The 22,132-nt window shown below is 41.1% G+C and overlaps 1 protein-coding gene across 9 annotated transcripts in view; it reads left to right on the forward strand.

Annotated features, from left to right (window-relative positions):
- The window catches only part of DCLK2 (doublecortin like kinase 2), a 156,787-nt gene that overhangs the window by 93,283 nt on the left and 41,372 nt on the right, over positions 1-22,132 (forward strand). For 5 of the 9 annotated variants that reach the window (XR_009540250.1, XM_060147731.1, XM_060147732.1 and 2 more), the window contains exons 3-5: positions 1,893-1,995; positions 6,130-6,231; positions 10,851-10,945. Coding sequence is in view for 8 of the 9 variants with exons in the window: in XM_060147731.1 (XP_060003714.1) it covers positions 1,893-1,995; positions 6,130-6,231; positions 10,851-10,945 (300 nt within the window). In the remaining variant the exon portion in view is untranslated. Of the gene's footprint in view, positions 1-1,892; positions 1,996-6,129; positions 6,232-7,129; positions 7,181-10,850; positions 10,946-22,132 lie in introns of all 9 variants that reach the window. The other 4 variants (XM_060147733.1, XM_060147730.1, XM_060147725.1 and 1 more) reach the window with 1 other exon arrangement.

A 22,132-nucleotide genomic window follows, 5' to 3' on the forward strand; every position in this document is an offset into this window, starting at 1 on the left:
AAATTCATATCTTGGAACCCTAATCCCCAGTATCGATGCCGAAAGCTCGGCCTCTGTACACCAGCACCGAATCAAATCTCAGAGACAGAGTTTTGGGTGAAGTAGAAAAGAATAGCTTTATTGCTTTGCCAGGCAAAGGAGGACACAGTGGGGTCCTGCCCCAAAAAACTGTGTGTCCCCACCTGGGAGGATTTGATGCAGAGTTTTATAGCAGTAGTTCAAGGGTGGGGTTGCTGATAAGATCAGGGTGTGCAGGGCCTGTGCTCCTTTACTCTGATCTCGGGTAATTTCTTGATGAGCTTCTCTGGTTCCTTTAATCTGGCCTCTGGTGGTTTTTTGGGTGCTCCTCCCTTGATTAGCATCTGTTCAGATCTGCCCTTTGGAACTCAGAGAAGGTCATGGAGGCTGGAGTCTGTTCCCTACAAACAAGAAAATGGGGGACAGAAAGGCATCTGTGCCCAGGAGCTCTACAGGGTCCTGCTTGGTTTCAATGTGATGCTATTAAGAGGTGGGGCCTTTGGGATATAAGTAGGGTTGCATGAGGTTGTGAGGGTGGAGCCCCCATGATGGGATTAGTGCCCTTATAAGAAGAGACAGGAGAGAGCTGGCTTCCTCCTGTGTTGTCCCCCCGCTTCCATGTGATGAAACCAGGAAGAGGGTTCTCACCAGAACCCAACCATGCCGGCACCCTGATCTCAGACTTCCAGCCTCCAGAACTGTGAGAAATAAGTTTCTGTCATTTAAGCCACCCCGTCTATGGTAATTTGTTATAGCAGCCCAAACTGACTAAAACACGCCTTAAAAACACTGTGACCTAGCTGAGTTTTAATGAAGTACAGAAGCCACATCTTGCTTGATGAGGGACTGGAGCAGTTTCCACACCTGTTCCACTTATTGTGTATAGTTCACTACCTTCTCTCTGGAGCATTTTTTTCTAACTCTAGAGTGAGATTTTTTTTTTTCAATAAAAAGCTAAATAGTGATCAGGAAGACTTAAGGAATTATTGAGGTTCTCAATCCTTTCAAGTAATAGAGCACTGATTTTTTTTTTAACTGCATTATTCTTGGGAGAGGAGTACTTTTTTAAAAAGAAATCTTATCATACATCCCATTAAAAAACCAGGTAAAATTGGAGCCTGTTTATATCCAAAGTCCTGGAAGATGGTTCTTCTTGTCACCACCGGGATGAAGGGATGAATGTGCTCCCTGGGGTGGGTCCAGGTTCTGTGGGATCTGACACTGATACAGTATTGGGGAGGGCGGGGTGAAAAAAGAATATGAAATTAAGACTACGTTTAGGTACAGGGCCTTGGAAGGGCCATCATTAGCCTCATGGCAGGTCTTCCTCTGATCTTAATGATGGTGGTGGTGGTGAAGGTGAGTATTAGCACATTGAGTACCTATATGCCTGGCACCCATTCCAAGCGGTTTCCATATATTAATCCTTAGGACAACCTAAGGCGCAATATACCAAAGGTACAGAAAGGTCATGCCCAAGGTGACACGGCTGGGACATAGAGTTGCTAGGAGAGAAGGGTAGAGCAGTAAACTGGGAGCAGAGACCTCCATCAGCCCCACCTTTGCCACCTGTTAATGGGAAACCTGGAATACATCACTGAGCCTCCTGTGGATGCCCTTGACTTCACCTGTAAACAGGAACTTTGATGCCAGCTAGGAGCCCCTCGTTTTGTTGTTCTGAGGTCGGTCAGGAGACATTGTGTGGAAGTGCTCTGTGGAGGGTGAAATGCTTGGAAATGTGTGCGATTAAATAGTTTTTCATTCTGATTCAGTATTATAGGTGAGGCTAGAAAATATATTTAATTTTGCTGACTTTTGTTTCACTTCTAATGTTTCTAATTTATTTCTTGGACATGATTTTTTTTTTTTTTTAGGTTACTTGTCTGCAAGACTTTTTTGGTGATGATGATGTTTTTATTGCATGTGGACCTGAAAAATTCCGTTACGCCCAAGATGACTTTGTCCTGGATCACAGTGGTAAGGCAATTCATTGACCATCTTTGTAACCCTGAAATGGAGGCTTGGGATTCTCACTTGGTGCACGTTAAGTGGTCTGGTGTGTTGAAGAAAGATGGCATTGGCGGTACTCTTTTTGAATTAATGAAAGTAGAAAATAACATGAAGGTATTTACCTAGTTGCAAAAAACAAAAAACCCTAATTCAAGTGAAATAGTTTTCATTTTTTAGCAAGTTGGTTCCATCTCTTTTTACTGCATTGTTTTGCCTCTGAAGTGGATTTCCTACCTTCTTCCAGAATGGTGCCTGGCTATGCCGCCTTAAATGTATGGATAGTGTTGAACCTGAAACAGTTCATTATACATTTTCCATGTCCATAAAGAGATACATAAAAGGATAGTAAGTTGTTAATAGTGATTATCTCAGGTTTCTTTTTATCTCATTGCTCTGTTCGCAACTTAAAAAAAAAAATAGCATGCATTGTTTATAGATGCAGGAAAAATAAAGCTATTTTCATTGATGGGATAAGAAAATCACTTTCTCTTAATTTTAGCCAAAAAATGGAGTTTTCAACTATTTAACAATAACCTCAGTGATTTCAGATGATTTTGATCCTGGGAATATTGTTCTAATCTGTTGTCTGGAACTAATTTGAACCTGTTGCAGTATTAGTGATTATCTTAGCTGATAGTAAAGTCAGCTTCATCTTTAAATGAGATAAAATCATACAGACATAACATTTCACAGAGAAGAGAGGGATGTTGGAGATTCAGTCCCACTCTTTAATTTCACAATTGAGGAAAGTTGACTTTTCAAAAATTAAACTGGTGGTAAACCCTTTCCAGTTGTAGTGGTTCCGACAGTCCAAAATTACAGAAACGTACCACCAAATAAATAGACTTTTTAAAATTCAAGATGATACATTCTGTGGTATCAAACTTCCTTGTGTAATTCTTTCCTGTTACACTGTGTCACTTACCTTGGGGCGATTTACCTACTTTGTGCTTGGGGCTCATTTATCTACTCTTATCATTTTTTTTTCCACTGCTGCCGAATTTCTTGGGCGTTTCTGTACTGTCTTATACTCTGTTGTAGTGGCCCTGCTTTAGATTAGTAATGCCACTGGAAAGTCCATAAAGAATTGCCAATGCTAACTATGCTAATGCTCTCCCCTGTTCTCGTGGGTTGACTGAAAAACGTGCATTTACATATCATCTGTATTTTACATCTTTTTTTTTTTTTTTTTTTTTTGCGGTACGCGGGCCTCTCACTGTTGTGACCTCTCCCGTTGTGGAGCACAGGCTCCGGACACGCAGGCCCAGCGGCCATGGCTCACGGGCCCAGCCGCTCCGCGGCATGTGGGATCCTCCCGGACCGGGGCACAAACCTGCGTCCCCTGCATCGGCAGGTGGACTCTCAACCACTGCGCCACCAGGGAAGCCCCTACATCTTTTTTGACTGTAGCTTAATTTCATTTCATAATATTTCTTTGATGTCAATATGAGTCATTTTGAAAGCTGAGACACTGAAACTCAATAATATTATACTCCAGGTTATAAAGTTAATTTGGGTGGCAACAACAGCAATAAAACATTTATTGAGCACTTACTATATATGTACTAGGCATTGTCCTCAGGGCTTTTACATGTATGTTGTAAATTTACCTAAGCTATTTGAATTGTTCATAGTTTTTTGTTGTTTTGGCTACCAAAGAACTCCAATAATTAGAAGTGGGTGAAAGCTACTGATTTCTTCCCTCTTGATCCCTACTTAACCTTCTGCAAACTGGGGATAGTAAAAGTGGCTTTTTCATAAAATTTGATGAGGATTAAATGAGTTCATATGTGTAAAGCAGTTGGAAGTGTGCCCATTACACAGTATGTGCTATCCCTGTTGTTGCTGTTAATGTTATTATTATATCACCACCATTAGGTCATGAAATTTTATGATGAAAGCAAGTCTCAGACGTAATTCTGCCACAACTGCATTTACTAGGAGTGATGCTGAAAGCTCAGCCTCTGTGCACCGGTGCCGAATCAAATCACGGAGACAGAATTTTGGGTGAAGTAGAAAAGAACAGCTTTATTGCTTTGCCAGGCAGAGGGGGACACAGTGGGTTCCTTCCCTGAAAAACTGTGTGTCCCTACCCAGGGGGATTTGGTGAGGAGTTTTATAGCAATGGTTCAAGGGCAGGGTTGCTGATAAGGATCTGGGTGTTGCGTGCAGGGTCTGCACTCCTTTAATCTGGTCTCACTAGTCTTCGGATGAATTTTTCTGGTTCCTTTAATCTGGCCTCAGGTGGTTTTCTCTGGAATGAAGATTGCTGACTTCTTCCATTTATTGAGGGTTTTCGTTCTGGAAGGAGCTCAAAGATATTGTTATGTGTATCCCTTGAGGGGGAACCAGGACCCTTTCCCAAGGCTGCGCTATTTTGTTTCTTGGCTCCCTTGTCTCTGCATCCCCTCCCTTCCCTGATTAGCAACTGTTTGAACCTGCCCTTTGGAACTCAGGGGAAGTCATGGAAGCTGGAGTCTATTCCCTCCAAGAAACGGGGAACATATCTTCGGATACATGTATATGTATGGTTGATTCGTTTTGTTATAAAGCAGAAGCTAACACATCATTGTGGGGCAATTATACTCCAATAAAGATGGAAAGAAAGAAAGAGAGAGAGAGAGAGAGAGAGAGAGAGAGAGAGAGAGAGAGAGAGAGAAGGAAGGAAGGAAGGAAAGAAGGAAGAAAGAAAAAGAAAGAAAGGAAGGAAGGAGGGAGGGAGGTGGGGGAGGGAGGGAGAGAGGGAAAGAAAGAAAAGAAAGAAACGGGGAACACAGAAAGGCTTCTGTGCCCAGGAGCCCCACAGGGTCCTGGTAGGGTTCAGGAGGCAAAGATTTATTTTAAAAAATCAGTTATTTAACTTGTGTTGTAATCTTGATGAGTCCCAGCTCTGTCCTTTTACACTGCTGACAACATCTTACATTAAAAATCAGTTCAAAATCCATAGAATTCAACTAAGCCGGTCTTAGTCAAGGAACAGAACCCTCCATTAATGAGCTGGGTGCAGGACTGGCTCAGATTCCTACCCTGGGGGTAGTTCTGAAGTTCTGGGCTTTCTAGATTTACCCATCCTGCTCATAAGGGAGTGGCAGTGCCTTTAGGAAGTTCTCACTAACCCACACACCACTCCTTCCAGCAGTGGAGTACTTTCTACCATCCATGCTGCTAATTAACTAAGCTGCTATTGCTGCAGCCCCCTCTGAGTAAGGTTCTGATTAGAGTCTTTCAAATGCTAACTCACCTCCCTGGTGTGTATTTTCCTGATTAGTGTACTTCCCTTGTTAATTTATTGCCCCTGGGGTATAGATTAAAACCAACCCACATTTTAATCTTTCTGCGAAAATTGAAGTATTTTAATGTGAATTACAGACAATATGTTATCTAATTGAATCCTTATAAGAAGCCTGTGAAGCAGATTTATTTTCATCCCAGTTTCATAGGGGAAAAAACTGAGACTTAGAGCTAACCAAGGTCCACCAGTTAGCAAAGTCACATCCATGATTCATCCCAAATCTGCATGACTCCAAAAACCAGGTTCTTAATTGTTCAAATTAGAAGTGATTATTTAAGCTGTTTAATTAGCTCTGGTTCTTTACATGCTAATTTATTTGGCAATTTATGGAAAGACCAAAGTTATTGTTTAAAGCTAGTTTCCTCATTTTTGACGCTTTGGGCAGATGGAAAATAAGACAGTAAGGGGTTCATACATTAGAGTCCTATACCCTTTCAAACCGTTATCAGAGACTTGGAGAGAACTCTTTGTTGTAGCCTTTGCCTATCAACGCTACTGACCAAAATAATAATAAGTTGCACGTGTGTAGATTAGGCTGTGGGTATCAAGTTAGGACATCAGGATTTCTGTATTTATTAAGAACTCCATCTGGAACAATGAGGTAAGTCACAAGGTGTGAAGCCTAATTTAAGGTAACCTCAGGTGTGCTTTCGGGACAGTTGCTCTGTGTATTAAAGTTGTTTAACATTAATGGGAAAGATGATCAGGTAATGGTTCTAGGCAGTAAACTACTGTAACGTGTGATCTGTGATCTTCCTTTGGTTAGAATTAAAACCAGATCTACTTAAAGCACTTTCCTTCCTTTCTAGAATGCCGCGTCTTGAAGTCATCTTATTCTCGCTCCTCAGCTGTTAAGTACTCTGGATCCAAGAGCCCTGGGCCTTCTCGACGCAGCAAATCACCAGCTTCAGGTAGTTAGAGGGAAAAGGAAATGGATAGTCACAAAAGGAGCAGATCATTCTTCAGTTTTCTTTAATATGAATTAGTAGTCATTCCCATCCTTGTATGCAGCCAGGTTCCAGAATGACATATACATGACATGATTTTTAAATCCAGAAGTTTAAGTTTGTTTCTCAAAGTTATAATAAGTGTCCTAACACTTGGTTTTGTTCTGACACATTTTCTCAAGAACAGTCTTATCTAGATTCTTCTGGTATTTACGTAGAAGTGTTTCACATTTTGACCACTGTGTGCTGCATTTTTAATTTTGTGCTATAAGATTGTGGATATTTCCTTATCTTATTGGTTTAAAACATAAACATACACGCCTAACAGCAATGTATTTACTTGATAAGTTTCCACAGGCTTTTCCACCATCGAGCAATTTAATAGGAGCAACGATTATTTGTTAGAAAGTAGCACTGCTTATTTCAGAGTCAGACTTACCTCTAAGTTTCTTTCAGATCTTGAGCCTATAGATTTGTCATAATTTTGACAGCTTTTGACATTTTTAAAGAATTAAAATATCCCCTAAATCTTTATATATTGATTCTGTAAGGCTCGCTTCTAGTAGTTATAATTTTGCTGATATCATTTCCCATTAAGGAAAGGATTGTGAAAAGACTGTGATTTTACATGTGGTAAATCTAGAACATGTGAAAGTAGTATTAACAAAAACTGTCTGAAGCATCAGCCTTTTTATAAAATACTGAATTTGGGGGGTGTTCTACTTTTCTGCTGCTGCTTCTTCAGCACCTATCCCACTTTCTCTAGGTCAGGTTGTTTTGCCCTTCTTTTTGTGTACACATTTAGACCTGCTGAATAACCACTCTCCTTACTGTCTCCTTTGTTTATACTGAATGTGTCCAGTAAAGAGGGGTGGCCACTACTCCAGGGCCTACTCTACGGCCAAATCCCCAGGTGAGCCATGATTATTATGGCTTTGTCGCTCTGCTGGGTTTTTGTTTTCGTCTTTCGCCATATTTCTGTTTCCTTTTGCTCCATTTCCATGAATGCATCTGGCTTTTACCAGTGGACATCTGTGCAGTTATCAAGCACTTCACAATGCTTCAGCCGCCCTTATTTGTTAGAGAGCCAGTCATCCTCAGAAGGTTGCCAGGTGCCTGTCTGTGTGTAGTCACGGTACACAGTGATGGGGGAGACACAGCGCTTCAAGTGGTGTGTCTTCTAGTTAATTTGGGAGAATAGCCTGTTATTGAAAAAGGCTAAGGGTTGTTGGTAATATGAAAATGGCCACAGAAGCAATTATACTCTCCTCCCCTTCCTCCCCACCCTGGGGTTGATAGGCCCAACATCCTCTCTCTAAAATAACAGCGATATGAATATTTTTAACTGAATGCATCTCTCTGGTGTTAAGCTTATTTCAAATGATATTGTGCTTTCTGTAAAGTGTCTCACACGCAGGGAAAGCTAATATCACATGAAATTTGCGTAAATACACTTCACTGAGTTTACCACGTGGTAAATTAGATTTTGTCAGGTTCTTAGCTTTTGTTTTGGTGATAGGTTTACAGATGCTTATCACGTAAGTAATAGAAATAAAAGTGGGGAGAGTGGTTCAAGGATCAGGTATTAAAATTCATCTAATTTTGTCTGCCTGAGGTCTAAAGAGGGAAATTAACATATTGAACTAAAAGCATGTTTCATAGCCATACTTGTCTTGTAGACCAACTGCTTCATAACATAGTCTAATAAGTGTATAAATCTTTTTAACTAGAATTTGGAATGCTTAGAAATTGATTTGAGAAAATCTTAGGATTCCAGTACTCCAGATTTTCAAGTGAGTCCATATTTGGGTTTGGGTTAATAAAGTTTATCCTAACTTATAAGTAAAAGTTGTGAGATGTAGATCGCGTTTCAGAGGGCAAATGGCTTCTTTATAAGAGATAAACTCAAAAGCATGTTCAGCCCACACTGCAGTTATAGAAAATGGAGAGAGAGTTTTGTATTATTAAATGCCACAGTACACAGAAGTATGACTCGCTTTTACGGACTGCTTTAGCTGTAGTATGCCTGTTACCATTTAGAACATTCCATGGGACTCACTGGAATTTCAAACAGAGCAAGTAACTTTGTAAATGTCATATTGTACTTTTTCACTCTTGGGGCAGAAGTGCTCCCATCAATGAAGTCATCTGGCTGGCAGAATTCCTCAACAAAACTCTAAATTTATCTAAATAGCTAAATGATATGTAATAAACACATAGAAATTAATCTGGGTGATACAAGTGGGTAAATAGTTACCACAATTTGCATCTTAAAAATTCTCACTTCAGATTTCTAGCTTGTGAATCTGTCGTAGTCCACCAGGGTAAAAAACGTTCAGAGCAAACAAACAAGAAAGCCCCCAAGTTTGTTTCTTACCTTACAGTTGAGGGGAAGGGTGGATAAGAGCCTTATTTTGGGAGAGAAAATCCAGGCTGTAGTGAAGGAGGGGAGCATTGCAGAGACGCTGGGCACTGTCCGTTCACCTTCCTGTTGGTAGCAGCAGTGTCGGGGGAGAGAGCACAGTGTGGCTCTGTCCCAGGCCCCACTTACCCTCCCAGAGACTGGAGAGATGTGCAAATAAATGGAGTTAAGAACTTCTCACTAGACAACAACTTTTTAGAACCTTTCAAATGCTATCAGAAACTTAGAGGGCTATATATGGCTTAGTGTCTCTTTAGGATGGGAGTTATTTGAGGGTAACTATGGACATGTAGTTACTGATACCAGTTCAATCCCTGGCAGTGAGTTTTGTTAAGAAATTACGTTTAGGCAGGAGGTGTGTTTTTAGGGAAATTGGTCTGCCACAGGGCTTACCATTTGCAGGAACCAAGTTTTCTTCTTTAGTCCCTTTTCTGTCACTGTTCCAAGGAAATCTTTGATATCAAAGTGGTTTCTGAATATCAGTGAAAGGTAACAGCCCTTGGTGAGTAGGAGCTGGTGACCTGAACAGGTTGCTGTGTGGAATGAAGGAGAAACGGAGCCAAACTCAGTATCAGCTCACAGCAAGCTTACTAGCTCACTGCTCATAGTAATCTCTATTTTACGTGAATTCCTACCACCAGTTCCCTTTAAAGAGAATTTTTAAAAGAAAGAGCATTAATTGAAGTGTAACTTTATTGAAAAATAATCAGTGCTGTTGAATCCTCTTAAAAGTTTCTAATTAATTGTACAGTTTCTTGTGTTGTACTTGTGCTCTAAATACCCACATACATTTGTTGAGAAAATCTAGATAACTGATAATGATTTACGAATGAGTGGTTTTAAACTAGAAAAATTCAAGTTTGGTCATTTAAAAATAACTGGAAAATTTTTTCATCTTTGCTGAATTTTTACAAGGAGCAATACAATAAACACACATGACTGAGTCATCTAATCACACCTACTTACAGATCCAGAATTCGGCCTCCATTCAAGGACGGGTGCTTACTTTTTTGAGTCACCTATTCAGGACCTTTATCTCTGCATTTTGCTTTTTATATTTATTAGCATCATTTAAAATAACAGTTGTCTCCTCCCTTTTACTAAAAAGATTTTTTTAAAAGGAAATGGACTTTGCTTTTCTTTCCATAGAGACGAATGCCAGTTTTCATCTGCTTGGGGCAGAAGCATTGAAGATTAATGATAAAAGGGGTTAAAGCACTCCTTAGAAGAGGGGGAAAAAAAAAAAAATATATATATATATATATATATATATATATATATACCAATGCCAGATGTTAACTAATAGTTTTGTGAAATTACAGCCAAAGTGGATCCCTATTGGTATAATTAGGAATAAGCCTGAGTAATACTGAGATGTGTGACTAGCATTGTATAGTATAAAATCTGCAAACTAACCCTCCCCTTGAAACAGCTGTGCCCATACTCTTCCCTACCGAGTCTCTAAATTGAGCTTTCAACGTAGGAAGTGTATGGAAGTTTGGAGGAGGGTGTACAAAAAACCACCAAGACTTGCTAAATAATGGGGAAATTAAGTTGAGAAGACAAGAAAATGGAAGGAATTAGAAATAACTCGTCTAGATAATAAGAAATTGGCTTTCAAACAAATAAGTAGGTATTACAAGGAAAATGACCAGTAATTTTCTTTTTCCGTTAAGGATATACTTAGAAAATGTGTTAGAATCATGGTGGAATTGATTTGGGAGTGCCACAAGAACGTCTTGGTTATTCAGGTTGGTGTATACTAAGACACTGGATATTGGAGTAGTTATAGGACAACCTTCAGAGTAGACCATTACAAATATAACAGCCATGCGTTTCTCTACCCTTGATGGCAGGCAGGATATATGGACAAGTTGTTGCTCACATCTCTAACTCCATAACGTTTTATATATTTGTTTATGTCACTGTTGGAAAACTATTATTGAAAATAATTCTAGTTTCACTGCTTATTTGTCTGATACTTTGTCTGTAATGCAGTAAGACACATTATTTTTGCTTTTTGCTGAGTTACCGTCTGCTTTGAGCTTTGAATGAATTGAAGCTCCATTGGAGCTATACTGGGCATATGCTTAGTGTTTTTACACAATCTGGTGGTTCTGGGTTTTAATGACCTTTGTCTCCTTTGTTGTCTCGTGATCAGTTAATGGAACTCCCAGCAGCCAGCTTTCCACTCCTAAATCTACGAAATCCTCCAGTTCCTCTCCGACTAGCCCAGGAAGTTACAGAGGATTAAAGGTATGAAATAGGATATATGGCATATTTGTGTGATTTTGGTATTTTGAGGTGCATAGTTTAGTTAACTTGTTCAGGGGCTTGGGTGCGGTAACACATCATAAAGGAAAGAGTTTAGGATTTGGAGCCAGGAAGACCTGGCTTTGAATCTTGTGTCCTTTTTCATCTTGTAATTTGGGCCAATTCATTTAACTCTTCTGAGCTAAAGTGTTCCCATCTCTTAAATGGGAATATAAAGTTGTGGTTAGGGTTGAATATAATGTGGTTTTATATAAATAAATAGCAGTTTTCCTATTATTATCAAAATGCTTTACAATGGCAAAGCCTTGGAGAACACCATGATTCTTTTTTAAAATGTCATTTAAAATCATGTTTTTAATACCATTAACATAATTTGACTGTGTGAAAGTCTAAAACAGAGTGAAATTCTAGCATAATACTTATATACACAAATTAGTAACACAAGAAAAATATGTTCATTTTGGTGAAGAACTTAGGAATAAATCTTAGGTTTCGACTGTGGTGTCCTAAAAATATAAACAGTAACTTAATATGATTAAGCAGTTGGTTTAATAGGCATTTTATCTAATAGAGAAGGAGAAGAATGAATGATGAGCAAAACCAAATTTGCAGGGTTTCCACAAGTTTAATTTGATTGAGTAGCCCTCAATAATTTAAGTTTATAAGAGGAAATTTGCCCGGTAAAAAAGCAGTACATGAATTTTCTTAAAGATTGAAAGTGTCCTTTTGTAGAAACAGTCACATTGTCTGTATGGTAATGCACTTTAGGAAGATGGAAGTGTACACAGTGCCATGATGTACACGCGTATTAACTTTCATTCTCTTGGAGTGTTTAACATCGGAAGCACCTTCGTTAGGAATACATTCTTGAAAGTTGGTTGCCCCAACACTTCAGATACCGTCCAAGTGGTTCTCTTTACTTTAAGGATGCTGAAAAACATTTTTCACTGATAAAGTGAAAGATAAAAGCCCCAGCACGCCTGGTGAATGTGGGGTGGGAACCTGCTGGGCCGGCAGGGCGGTGGGCCTGCGGGTCCTCACTGCCTGCGGGGCTCTGTTCTCCACCTGACACTCAGGTGTGCTTGTCCTGTCCTGAGGATGTTGTATCTACCTCAGAGTGAACTGCATGGTTCTTGTCTGAGTGCCTGACTTCAAAAGGAGAAGTTTCTTCTGGAAAAGGACAGATCAGATTGTCTGTTTTTGTGCCTGCTTGCTTATGTATGTTGGCAGAATTTGGACTGAGACGAATAGTCAGTTTGGGACTGGGAACACATAAGCTCTCAGTAACTACGTACTGGAAGTTCCTTATATTTATCAAAAGAACCGGCCATTTTCTGAAGTGCTAAATTGGCTTAGGTCAGTGTATAATATGATTTCAGTGGAATTTTTTTTAAAGATTTATTTATTATTTACTTATTTTTATTTATTTTTGGCTGTGTTGGGTCTTAGTTGTGGCACGCGGGGTGCACGGGCTTCTCTTTTCTAGTTGTGGCGCACAGGCTCCAGGGCGCATGGGCTGTGTAGTTGTGACACGTGGGCTTAGTTGCCCCACGGCATGTGGGATCTTAGTTCCCTGACCAGGGTTCGAACCCACGTCCCCTGTGTTATAAGGTGGATTCTTTACTGCTGGACCACCAGGGAAGTCCCTCAATGGAATTCTTAAATGTCAACCCCCCAAAAAAAGTTATATCCGTTAAAAATCACTCATGTAGTTATTTTCAGCTTTTCTTTCCCAACTTATTTTCTCCAGAATAGATTGGAGATGCTCTCTTTTTAATCCGGGTAACTTTCAGGAGAACTAGAGTTAAAGATCAAGTTGATTCACCTCTTTTCCAGTTCCAGTTGTTTCATCCTTTGTTAAAACTAAAGCAAGTTGTTCCAAGTGCTGGTAATTGTCAACCTAGGGCAGACCTAACCTAAGCTTTGCAGTGATCCACCTGCAAAGGTCACTTGTATTTCTCCCTCAGGCTGTTGCTGTAGGCAGGGCTGCTCTGATCCTTGACCTAGGACTGCGTGCGGCCATCCCAGAAGGTACCTTACCCAGGCTCTTGGTCATTTCCCCTTTTTTTTGTTATCCATTGGTAACCTGGTCTCCCATCTTTCTTCCCAGTCCATCTTCAGCTCTCAGCCCAAGATTGTCCTTTTTTGTTGTTGCCACTGGCTCAGTTAGTGCTGCTTAATGCTCTGAGTCCAGACCCATTCCTTCATGTATGCACACAGACTTGCAGGAGATCACCCACAGATGCGAAGTCTGGAGTGAAGAGGCATGGGATTTTTAAAACATGCTAATAAGTTGTATTATTGCAGAGACATTAGATAAAATTGTTCTCACTACACTAGGTATATCTTAATTATTAGAGTAACCCCAGCATTTAGCACACACAGTTCCATGGCACATGGTAAGTGCTCAAGGATCACTTACTGATGCAGAAATAAATGAAGAAGGTTAGGGAAATGCTGATTCCTGGTCAAGAGTAAAGATAAGATTACCAGTCAGATAAAGAGTAGTGGTTCTTCCATGACCTCCCACCCCTTCCTTTCTCCTCTACCACACCTGGGGCTTGGCTAACAGCTGTGAGACCTCCTCTTGAGTTTTCTTTTGATCATCTGTAAAATAAGGATGTTTGACCTTAGATAACTTCTAGAGTGCTAAGATTAGAGTTCTTTTAAGTTGCCCAAAAATCTGTCTCGGAAGCTGGGGAGTCTGTTTCTCTTCCTCTCACTTTAAAGCTGATGGAGAATCACTGAATCTTACATTAAATATCCGCAGCTAAACAAGTCTCTGCCACACCCATCAGCTGTTTGGACACAAAGCTAAGTACCTCTAACCCCTGCCTGTTCCCAGGGGTCGTACTTTGTGGACATTTCATCTCATCACAGTTCCCCACAGTCCATGGTGTGTATTGTCCTTGGAATGAAAACCTGCCTTTGAAATACTGCAGCTTAGTTGTTCTCTTCACTGTACAAAATACCGTAATTTCGATGTCATTGTAGAGCTCTAGTCAGCATCTGTCCACGTTTGCATTATTTTCTCTATTCAGTGACATTACAAATGGAGAATTACAGATAATTACCATGTGTTAGTGCTATGCTTTTTCCTTCCCCTTCATTTAAAATAGCTTATTAAGATCATTTAAGAGGAGACGTCTGACAATGGAGAGCTGTTTTTCATGGGCAGGAACCCTTTACCACTATTTATCCTACTTAGATACTTTCATGGCTTTGGGGATAGTGTTCTTCCAGAGAATCAGGGAATTGACAAAAGCAAGCAACCCAAGCCAGGACAACGTATGCAGGAGTTGGCAGCCACATCACTCGGTATCCCAGGACACAGTTTCTGGCAGATGGCTTTTTTTCCTCTACTATCTGGGTTTTACTTACTAGGGAATTAAGCAAAATTAAGTCAAAGGTAAGCAGAATTTGATATCCGGTCACAGTTTTTCCCCCCTTTGTGCCAGTTTCTGGGAACCGTTTTGTGTTTGGGTGGAGACACTGAAAGAACTGAAAATGGAAATAGTGATATTGTGATGTTTAATCTCTGACCCAGAGCGTCGTTTTTGTTTGCTCCTTGAAGAAGACAGGAATTCAGGAGCAGCTCCCCCTCCTCCACAAAAAGCCCTCATTGTTTTCTCGATAGGACTCTCGTGAAGAAGACAACTCTGCTCCATTTATACCTGTTCATAGAAGGTCAAGCTCTCTAAGGGGCTGGACCAAAGGCAGGAGAAGAAGCAAAGCTTTCCTCAAATTGGGAATGTTTTTTTGCAAGGTGGGGTGTTAAGAAGTAGTGTGGCAGGGCAGAAATAGAGACACAGATGTAGAGAACAAACGTATGGACACCGAGGGGGGAAAGCAGAGGCGGGTGGAGGTGGTGGTGTGATGAATTGGGAGATTGGGATTGACATGTATACACTGATGGGTATAAAATGGATGACTAATAAGAACCTGCTGTATAAAAAAATAAATAAAAGAAAATTAAAAAAAAAAAGAAATAGTGTGGCGACCAAGTAATTAAGGTTCTTTGAACCTAAAACCAAAAGATGTTAGGACAACTGAGAGTTCGTTGTCCCTCAATTATAACTCTGGTTTTGCTAGACAGTTACCCAAAACCATAGAATATGGAAACTGGAAGTGGCCTCAGATCTTGTAGTTTGTCTTCATTGTATAGATGGAGAATCTGAGGTGCACTCAAATCTCTCCCTCTGTTACAGTTTCTCATCTTGGACTTCCTTTTATTATTATTTTAATTTTTTTTTGCTTTAAAACGAGTGTGATGCCCTATGAAGTCAATGTTATTCTCTCACCGTGTACTCTGTAAGAGGTGGGTGTGAGGTGGTCAGCATTTGAGTGTATGCCAAAGTAGTATGATCAGTATTCACAGCAGCTTTTTAGGAAGTATGAAAAAAACACTGTACTGGTCATGACAGTGACATGGTATGGTCAGCTGCCTTTTAAGAGGGCCTGTCTGTTCAGTGTTAAGTGATTTTTAAAAATAATAACCTGTTTTCCTGACTAGCTTAAAGATGGATTTGAGATGGCTTTGGATGCAGTTAGGTTATGCTATTGGGACGATAAACTCACCTTGACCTAAAAAAAAAAAAGAATCTGAGGTGCAGAGATGTGAAGTGAGTGGCTCTAGGTCCCAGTGGCCAGTTGGGATCTCTGACCCTTTCACAGTCTCTGTCTCTAACTTTTGACCTTCCCCCATCCCTGGTGGGCCTGCTCCACTGACCCCAACACAGGTACCCCTTGGAAAAGCTGTGCTGTGTAGGCCTTTTAGGAGGGTGAGTGCCTGGGTTTAGATACACACCAATGCTCTGAAGAAAAATGGGTTGTGAGACTGGGAAAGGAATAAGGAGAGGGGAGGGTTGGGAAAAGGGAGAGGTGATCCTGGGGTAGGGGAGGGGGGAGAGGCCAGAGGACGGGCGAGGAAGACAGAGAAGAACTCCTGTTGGCAGCTCTTCCTGGGAGGCTTGGTGTAAGGGATTGTTCATCGTATCTAATGGGGATTCTTTTCAAGTGAAATGGTTACACTGTGTGACCAGCAGTTTTACTTTAGTGGGTCAGCTTTAGTAAAATGACCAAGTTCACAATAGGTTAGGGTTATTGGGTTGGTTGGTTGGTTGGTTTGGGTTTTTTTGGAAGCCAGCAATGGAGCTGAATATGGTCAAGACTGGCACAGGTTGGAAACAGACTGTGTAGTCCTGCCCCAGCAGGTGCATGGGTACCTCCACCTGGGATAATGTTCCATAGTGGGCCTGAGATGGAGGCCACATTGTGAGCACACTGGCGTGACTGGGATTTGCATGCAGAGTGCACGCTCATAACCACTACTAGCCCCCAAAGGCACAGTGAGAAAGCAGGGCAAGTCTGTTATACAGATGACTGGCACTACGTAGTCAGACCAAAAATGAGTAAAATGAGTTGCTAGGGCTACCCACTGGGCTTCTTCCCTAGAACCTAGTGCCTAGGTATGAGAAGTTGGCTTTGCTTTTGTACAAGTTTGGGGAATCCGGCTTTTCTAAAAGACAGGACCACTCGTGGTGATAGTCACGTGGGGAGGAGGTGTTTTTGCAGCTGTTTCCACCACTGTGGACCAGGCTACCCACCAAGCCAGGCAGACGGGGAGCCAAAGGCCTTGAGGTAAGGCCAGCTCATGCCAGGTTGTACTAGGCCTGTGTCAGGAAGAACTCTTGTTTAGTTTCCTTTTATTCTCCTTACTTATTAAAATTTTCTGTGAATGTTCCAGTCTGTCCCAGTTAAGATAAGGGACCCCTTCAGGCCAGAGGCTGAAGGCAGAGATGGCACCCGCTAGTTACATAGAAAGAGGGGCTCAGAGAAGGGAGAAGCCCAGAGGCCCCTGCTCTGAGATGGACACAAGATGGTGCAGTGGTTCAGGCTGTGAGCTCAGAAACCGGAGTGTCTGGGTTTCATCTTGGCTACTCACTAGCTGTGTGGCCTTGGGCAACTCACATCACCGTTATCTGTAAAAAAGGGGATTCCTAGGACCTACTGCACAGGGTTGAGATTAACTGATTAAATATAAAGAAAGGACCAAGAATAGCTTTGTTACTCTATTATTCTATTGTTATTCTTTTATATTCTATTTGTATTACAGTAAGCATTGGGGTTTCCAGGTTCAGTTTTCACATGAGGGAAGTTTCACTTAGAAAAAAAAAAAAATGATATGCAGTAGTGTAGGAGAAGGAAAGAGAAAGTGAGAGAAGTCAGACTCCTCTCCTCTCTTATTACCTTCTCTGCTTTTCTGTTATGACTTTCCCTCCCAGCTCTACCCTTCGTCTTTGTTTTCCTGCCCTCTCTACATGTTCCAACCCTATTAGTAATCTAGAGGTAATTCTGTTAGTAACAAGCTGTCCCCAAATTTAGCAGCTTAAAACAACAATAAAAAATTATTTTCCCCCACAGTTCTTGTGGGTCAGGAATTCAGGAGCAGCTTAAGATCTTCCAAGAGGTTGTAGTCAATATGCGTACCAGGGCTTCAGTCGCCCGAAGCTTGACTGGGAATGGAGGATCCCCTCCCAAGGTGACTCACTCACTTGGTGGCTCTTGGCAGGAGGCCTCAGTTCCTCACCATGTGGACCCCTCCATAAATTGGCTTCAGGATCCTCAGAATGTGGCGACTGCATTTCCCCAGAGTGAGTGGTCTGAAAGAGAGTGCCATGCAGAAGTTCCCCTTTCTATGACCCAGCCTCGCAAGTCAGACACCATCATTTCCATCATAGCTCAGTAGTCACAGATGTCAGCCCGGTTAAGCGTGGGGAGAGACTGCGTGAGGGCATGGACATCAGGAGACGAGGCTCATGGAGACCATCCTGGAGGCTGGCTCCCACTCCCCTTCTCTCTGCTTTCATCTCACCCAGAGTTTCTTTCCTAGGCTGCCTCTGCTCCCTCAATAGCTTTCTGTCCATTCTCCCTTTTGAGCTCCACAAAAGTCTCTCTCCCCATCAATTTCATTGCTTTGTTCTCCTTCCAGTCCTTTTGTTCTCCAGACCGATCACTCCCCGTGCATTGTTTTCTCTCCCCTGCAAATCCTAGAATCCTACCACCACTGTTGTTTTCTTCTCTTAATCCCCCATCTTCCTGACCCTCCATTTTCTCCTTGACCTCAGCCCGTGATCTCCTGTTTCCTCTGCCCAAGTTCCTCTGAGTCCCTTAGATCTAGCTGATAACCTTCCCTTCAGGAATATTTACTGTGAGTAAATCACAGCATTTTCTTTGGGACAGATAGGCAATGAAGAGTACTAAATGTGTCATCAGCTGCCAGATGGATGAAGAAAGCATTTCCCTGAAATTTAATTCATCATCCATGTCCCAGTTTAAGACTTTCAAGGCTGTAGTAACTCAAGGCTTCAGAGTCAGGGGCACATCTGTGGACACTGGGGGATGAAATGTCTCCTGTTTTGATGCTGAAGTGTATGCCCAGGGGCTGTCTACTGTGAGCATTCTTGTTGGTTGAAAGAAGAAAGAAAAAAGTACATTTGGAACATTATCCAACATCTTGAGATTATAAACTGTCTGATGTGCTGATATTTTTGTCTGATGAATGTCTCCTGGGTCTGCTGGTGGTGAAAGATTTTCTAGATTTGTGAAGTGTGATGAAAGGGCTGGTAGTATCTCATACTGATTGGCAGAGCTAAAATGTAACTCTTTGACCTTCTGAACTCAAAACTTCTTTTCGGAGCTGTGAAATGTAAATCCACGGTAGCTTCTGACCTTCAACATTTTCGCTTTTCCCTGGAGCTTTGGCTTTTCTTTGGTATTTAAAACTAGTTACTGGTCTTCAGTACGAAGAGACTGACGACTTATATACCTCCTTTATTACCTCAGAAATGCTGGGTGGTGACTTCACCTCTGAACATAATTGATTTTGTTGACAGAAACAAAAGCAAAAGAGGGACTAAGCAGTTTTGAAGACTTCAGTGCCCTAACAAAATAAATCATCACAATGACTCTCAGATTCTGTTTGAGGACAGTGATTTGTACATTGTAGTTGTTAAGTAAAAAAGAAGCATTTGGGGGCTTCCCTGGTGGCGCAGTGGTTGGGAGTCCGCCTGCCGATGCAGGGGACACGGGTTCGTGCCCCGGTCCGGGAAGATCCCACATGCTGCGGAGTGGCTGGGCCCGTGAGCCATGGCCGCTGAGCCTGCGCATCCGGAGCCTGTGCTCCGCAACGGGAGAGGCCAAAACAGTGAGAGGTCCGCGTACTGCAAAAAAAAAAAAAAAAAAAAAAAAGAAGCATTTGGTGGGTAAATGGTTCACCTGGGTGGAAGCCCTTTTTTATGGGGTTGGAGGGAGAGTTTGCCAAGCAAATCAGTGTATAAATTGGATCAACTGTAAAAACTTTATTTGAATATAAGCAGCATATGTGTTTCTCTTAAACGACCCCTTATTCGTGAAAGTGGGTAATTTGACCTTCTTCTCGGTCACGCATTAGAAAATTGGATGGCGATAATACTTAGAGGTTGTGGTAGTGAGCTGGCCTGTGCCAGTGACAGACAGCGATAGCCTCCATTGTTGGCACTGAAGAGACAGGCACCACCTCCCCCACCATGCAGGCATCCTAAAAATTGGTGGTACCTCACACTGAAATCATGTAGACATGTTTAGCAGGTAGGTGTGGCCATACCACCTGTTGCTGAAAAATCCAGTAATCCAGTAAGCAAAATCCAATGCTTGAAAGGCTCACTCTTAGGGATGTGACGAGATTCTGTGCTGGTTTTGGCAGGCCATGTAGTCAACTGAGGTGGCAGCGATACTCAGAGGAACAGAAAGCCAAAGTCAGCAGGTTCCATACAGCTCCTTTTGTTACTGGGTCCCAGCTCGTACTGCTCACCACATGACAGGCTAATAAATTGAGAGAGGAGTTGTTGAGGCAAGGAATAGAGACTTTATTGGGAAAGCCAGCAGACCGAGAAGATGGAGGACTAGTGTCCCAAAGAACCATCTTACCTGAGTTAGAATTCAGGCTTCTTTTATACTGCTAGGGGAGGAGCTGTGGTTGCTTGGCAAAAACTTCTTGGTGCCAGAATCCTTTGTTCTTGCAGCTGTCCAGGTAGTTCAGGTCACAATGTTCCTCTCAACCTCCAACAAGACAAATGTTATTCTCTGTTCTGCAACTTTTTATCTCTATATGAATGGGAAACTGTTATATCTTTAAAGGTCAGAGGCTTGAGAATGGGCTGTCCTGTATATTTCAGGCTATAAGCAACATTCTTTTAGTTATTAACTTGTAGCAAAAGCAATAGAATATAAAGGTTAAAGTAAAAGAAACATCCAGTGTGGAGTCAGGTTTGTTCTTCCCTATTAAACTTTCATGGACTTGAGCTGGCTACCATCTCAAACCATGTACATGCACAGACAGTGGGTTCTCTTTACTGCTGTTCCCCGCTATGAACCAGTCACAAGTCTCAAGCACCACTGATTTTACCAAATGAAACCAAGTGTAAGGTATGGCTACAGATAAGAATACTTTGTACGTTACTAACCCTTAGGTGCTGATTCAGATTAATTGTTCATGTCTCATTACTAATACTGAAGTATTTCAAAGTAAATTATCCCAAATCCAATATTAAAGTGATAAAGCTTCTATTTTTAAATGGATGCCTAATTTATACTGGTTTTCCTTCTAATTAATGGAACTGATATTTCTGATATTTTTTTTAAAACACCACAAAAATGATAATGAGGCAAATCTATTTACAAGTAATATCTAGAATACTGATCTTTAAAAAAATCTTCGGTACATTTCAGAGGTCATCTTTTTAAAGAAAAATTTTTCTTAAGATTGCTTTATGTGAGGAAAGGCTGTGTATTTATCGACTTGTATATTATTTGACTAAATTATAAGAATGTGATAATAGTTATGTACTCTGAAAGCATGTTCTAAATATACCCCAGTGAATATTTTGATCAGTGAGTCTGGTATAGGGTACAAGACTTCTTGAGGAGGTCATAGTGTGAGATTGGCCAAATAGCCTGGACTCTGCAGTCAGACCTGGGTTTAAATTCTGAATCCACATTTGCTGTGGCATTTGGGCAAGTTATATAACCTCTCTGAGCTTTGGTTTCTTCACAGATCGATGGAGATGATGATAATACCTAATTCATAAGATATAAAAGTACTCATTTTAGGACTTGGTACAAAGTAGGCATTCAGTAAACTGTAATGAGTTGCTTCTTTCCTTTTCTTACAAAGAGAACATTGTTCTTGGGCTATTGATAACTCACAATGGCTAGATTACTGGATGAGTGATAGAACTTAAATTAAGATAGCTGGACGATTAATTACGATTACTGCCAGAAACTTCCTCCACAGAGGTTCTCAACCTTAGCTACACATTAGACCTTCTGTGGAGCTTAAAGAAATATTGATGCCTGGGCCCTACACGCAAGAATTCTTTAATCTGCGGTGCAGCCTGGCAATAGAATTTTTCAAATCTTCTCTCGTAATTCTAATGTACAGCCAAGGACAGAGAACCACTGCTTTATAACAACCATACCCTGGGGTTTATTCTGTTCTGAGCATTTAAAAGCGTAAGAATGATATTGGAGGAAAAGCTTTCCTAAGAAAGTTCTTGTAGACCAGGGATTTATTTGCCTGTGACCACATTTGGCCCAACGCCTGTTTTTCTCAATAAAGTTTTATTGGAACACAGCCAGGCTCATTTGTTTCCATTTGGTCTATGGCTGTTTTCACGCTACAACAGCAGAGTTGAGTAGTTGTGACAAAGACCATATGACCCACAAAGGCTAAAATGACTCTCTGGCCCTTTACAGAAAATGTTTCTGACCCCTGCAGTAGGCCACTTAAAAATTGAATCGTTGTGCTGTTTTCCAAGATGCATTCGAGAAAGTCAACTCACTACGCAAGTATATCTGCTAGATTCTGTTCAAATGCTTCCTTTTATGAAAAACCAAAATGAAGTTGGGACTATTAAGTAGTTCTATTAAGTAGCATTAAGAGAAATATTTTTGCTTCATGTTTTTGAGAATTGCCTATTTCTGAACAAAACTTCACAATTTTAGTATAGCACTTAACATTCTCTTTAAATTCTAAGTTTTGTAGAAATAGTAAGAAATTTAATGTAGGACACTTTGACTTAACTTCCTTACTAAAAATGTGGAAAGCTGGCATGTTAATGATTATCAATG

This window comes from Lagenorhynchus albirostris, chromosome 4 (genome assembly GCF_949774975.1).
Source record: "Lagenorhynchus albirostris chromosome 4, mLagAlb1.1, whole genome shotgun sequence".
Classification (NCBI taxonomy): Eukaryota; Metazoa; Chordata; class Mammalia; order Artiodactyla; family Delphinidae; genus Lagenorhynchus; species Lagenorhynchus albirostris.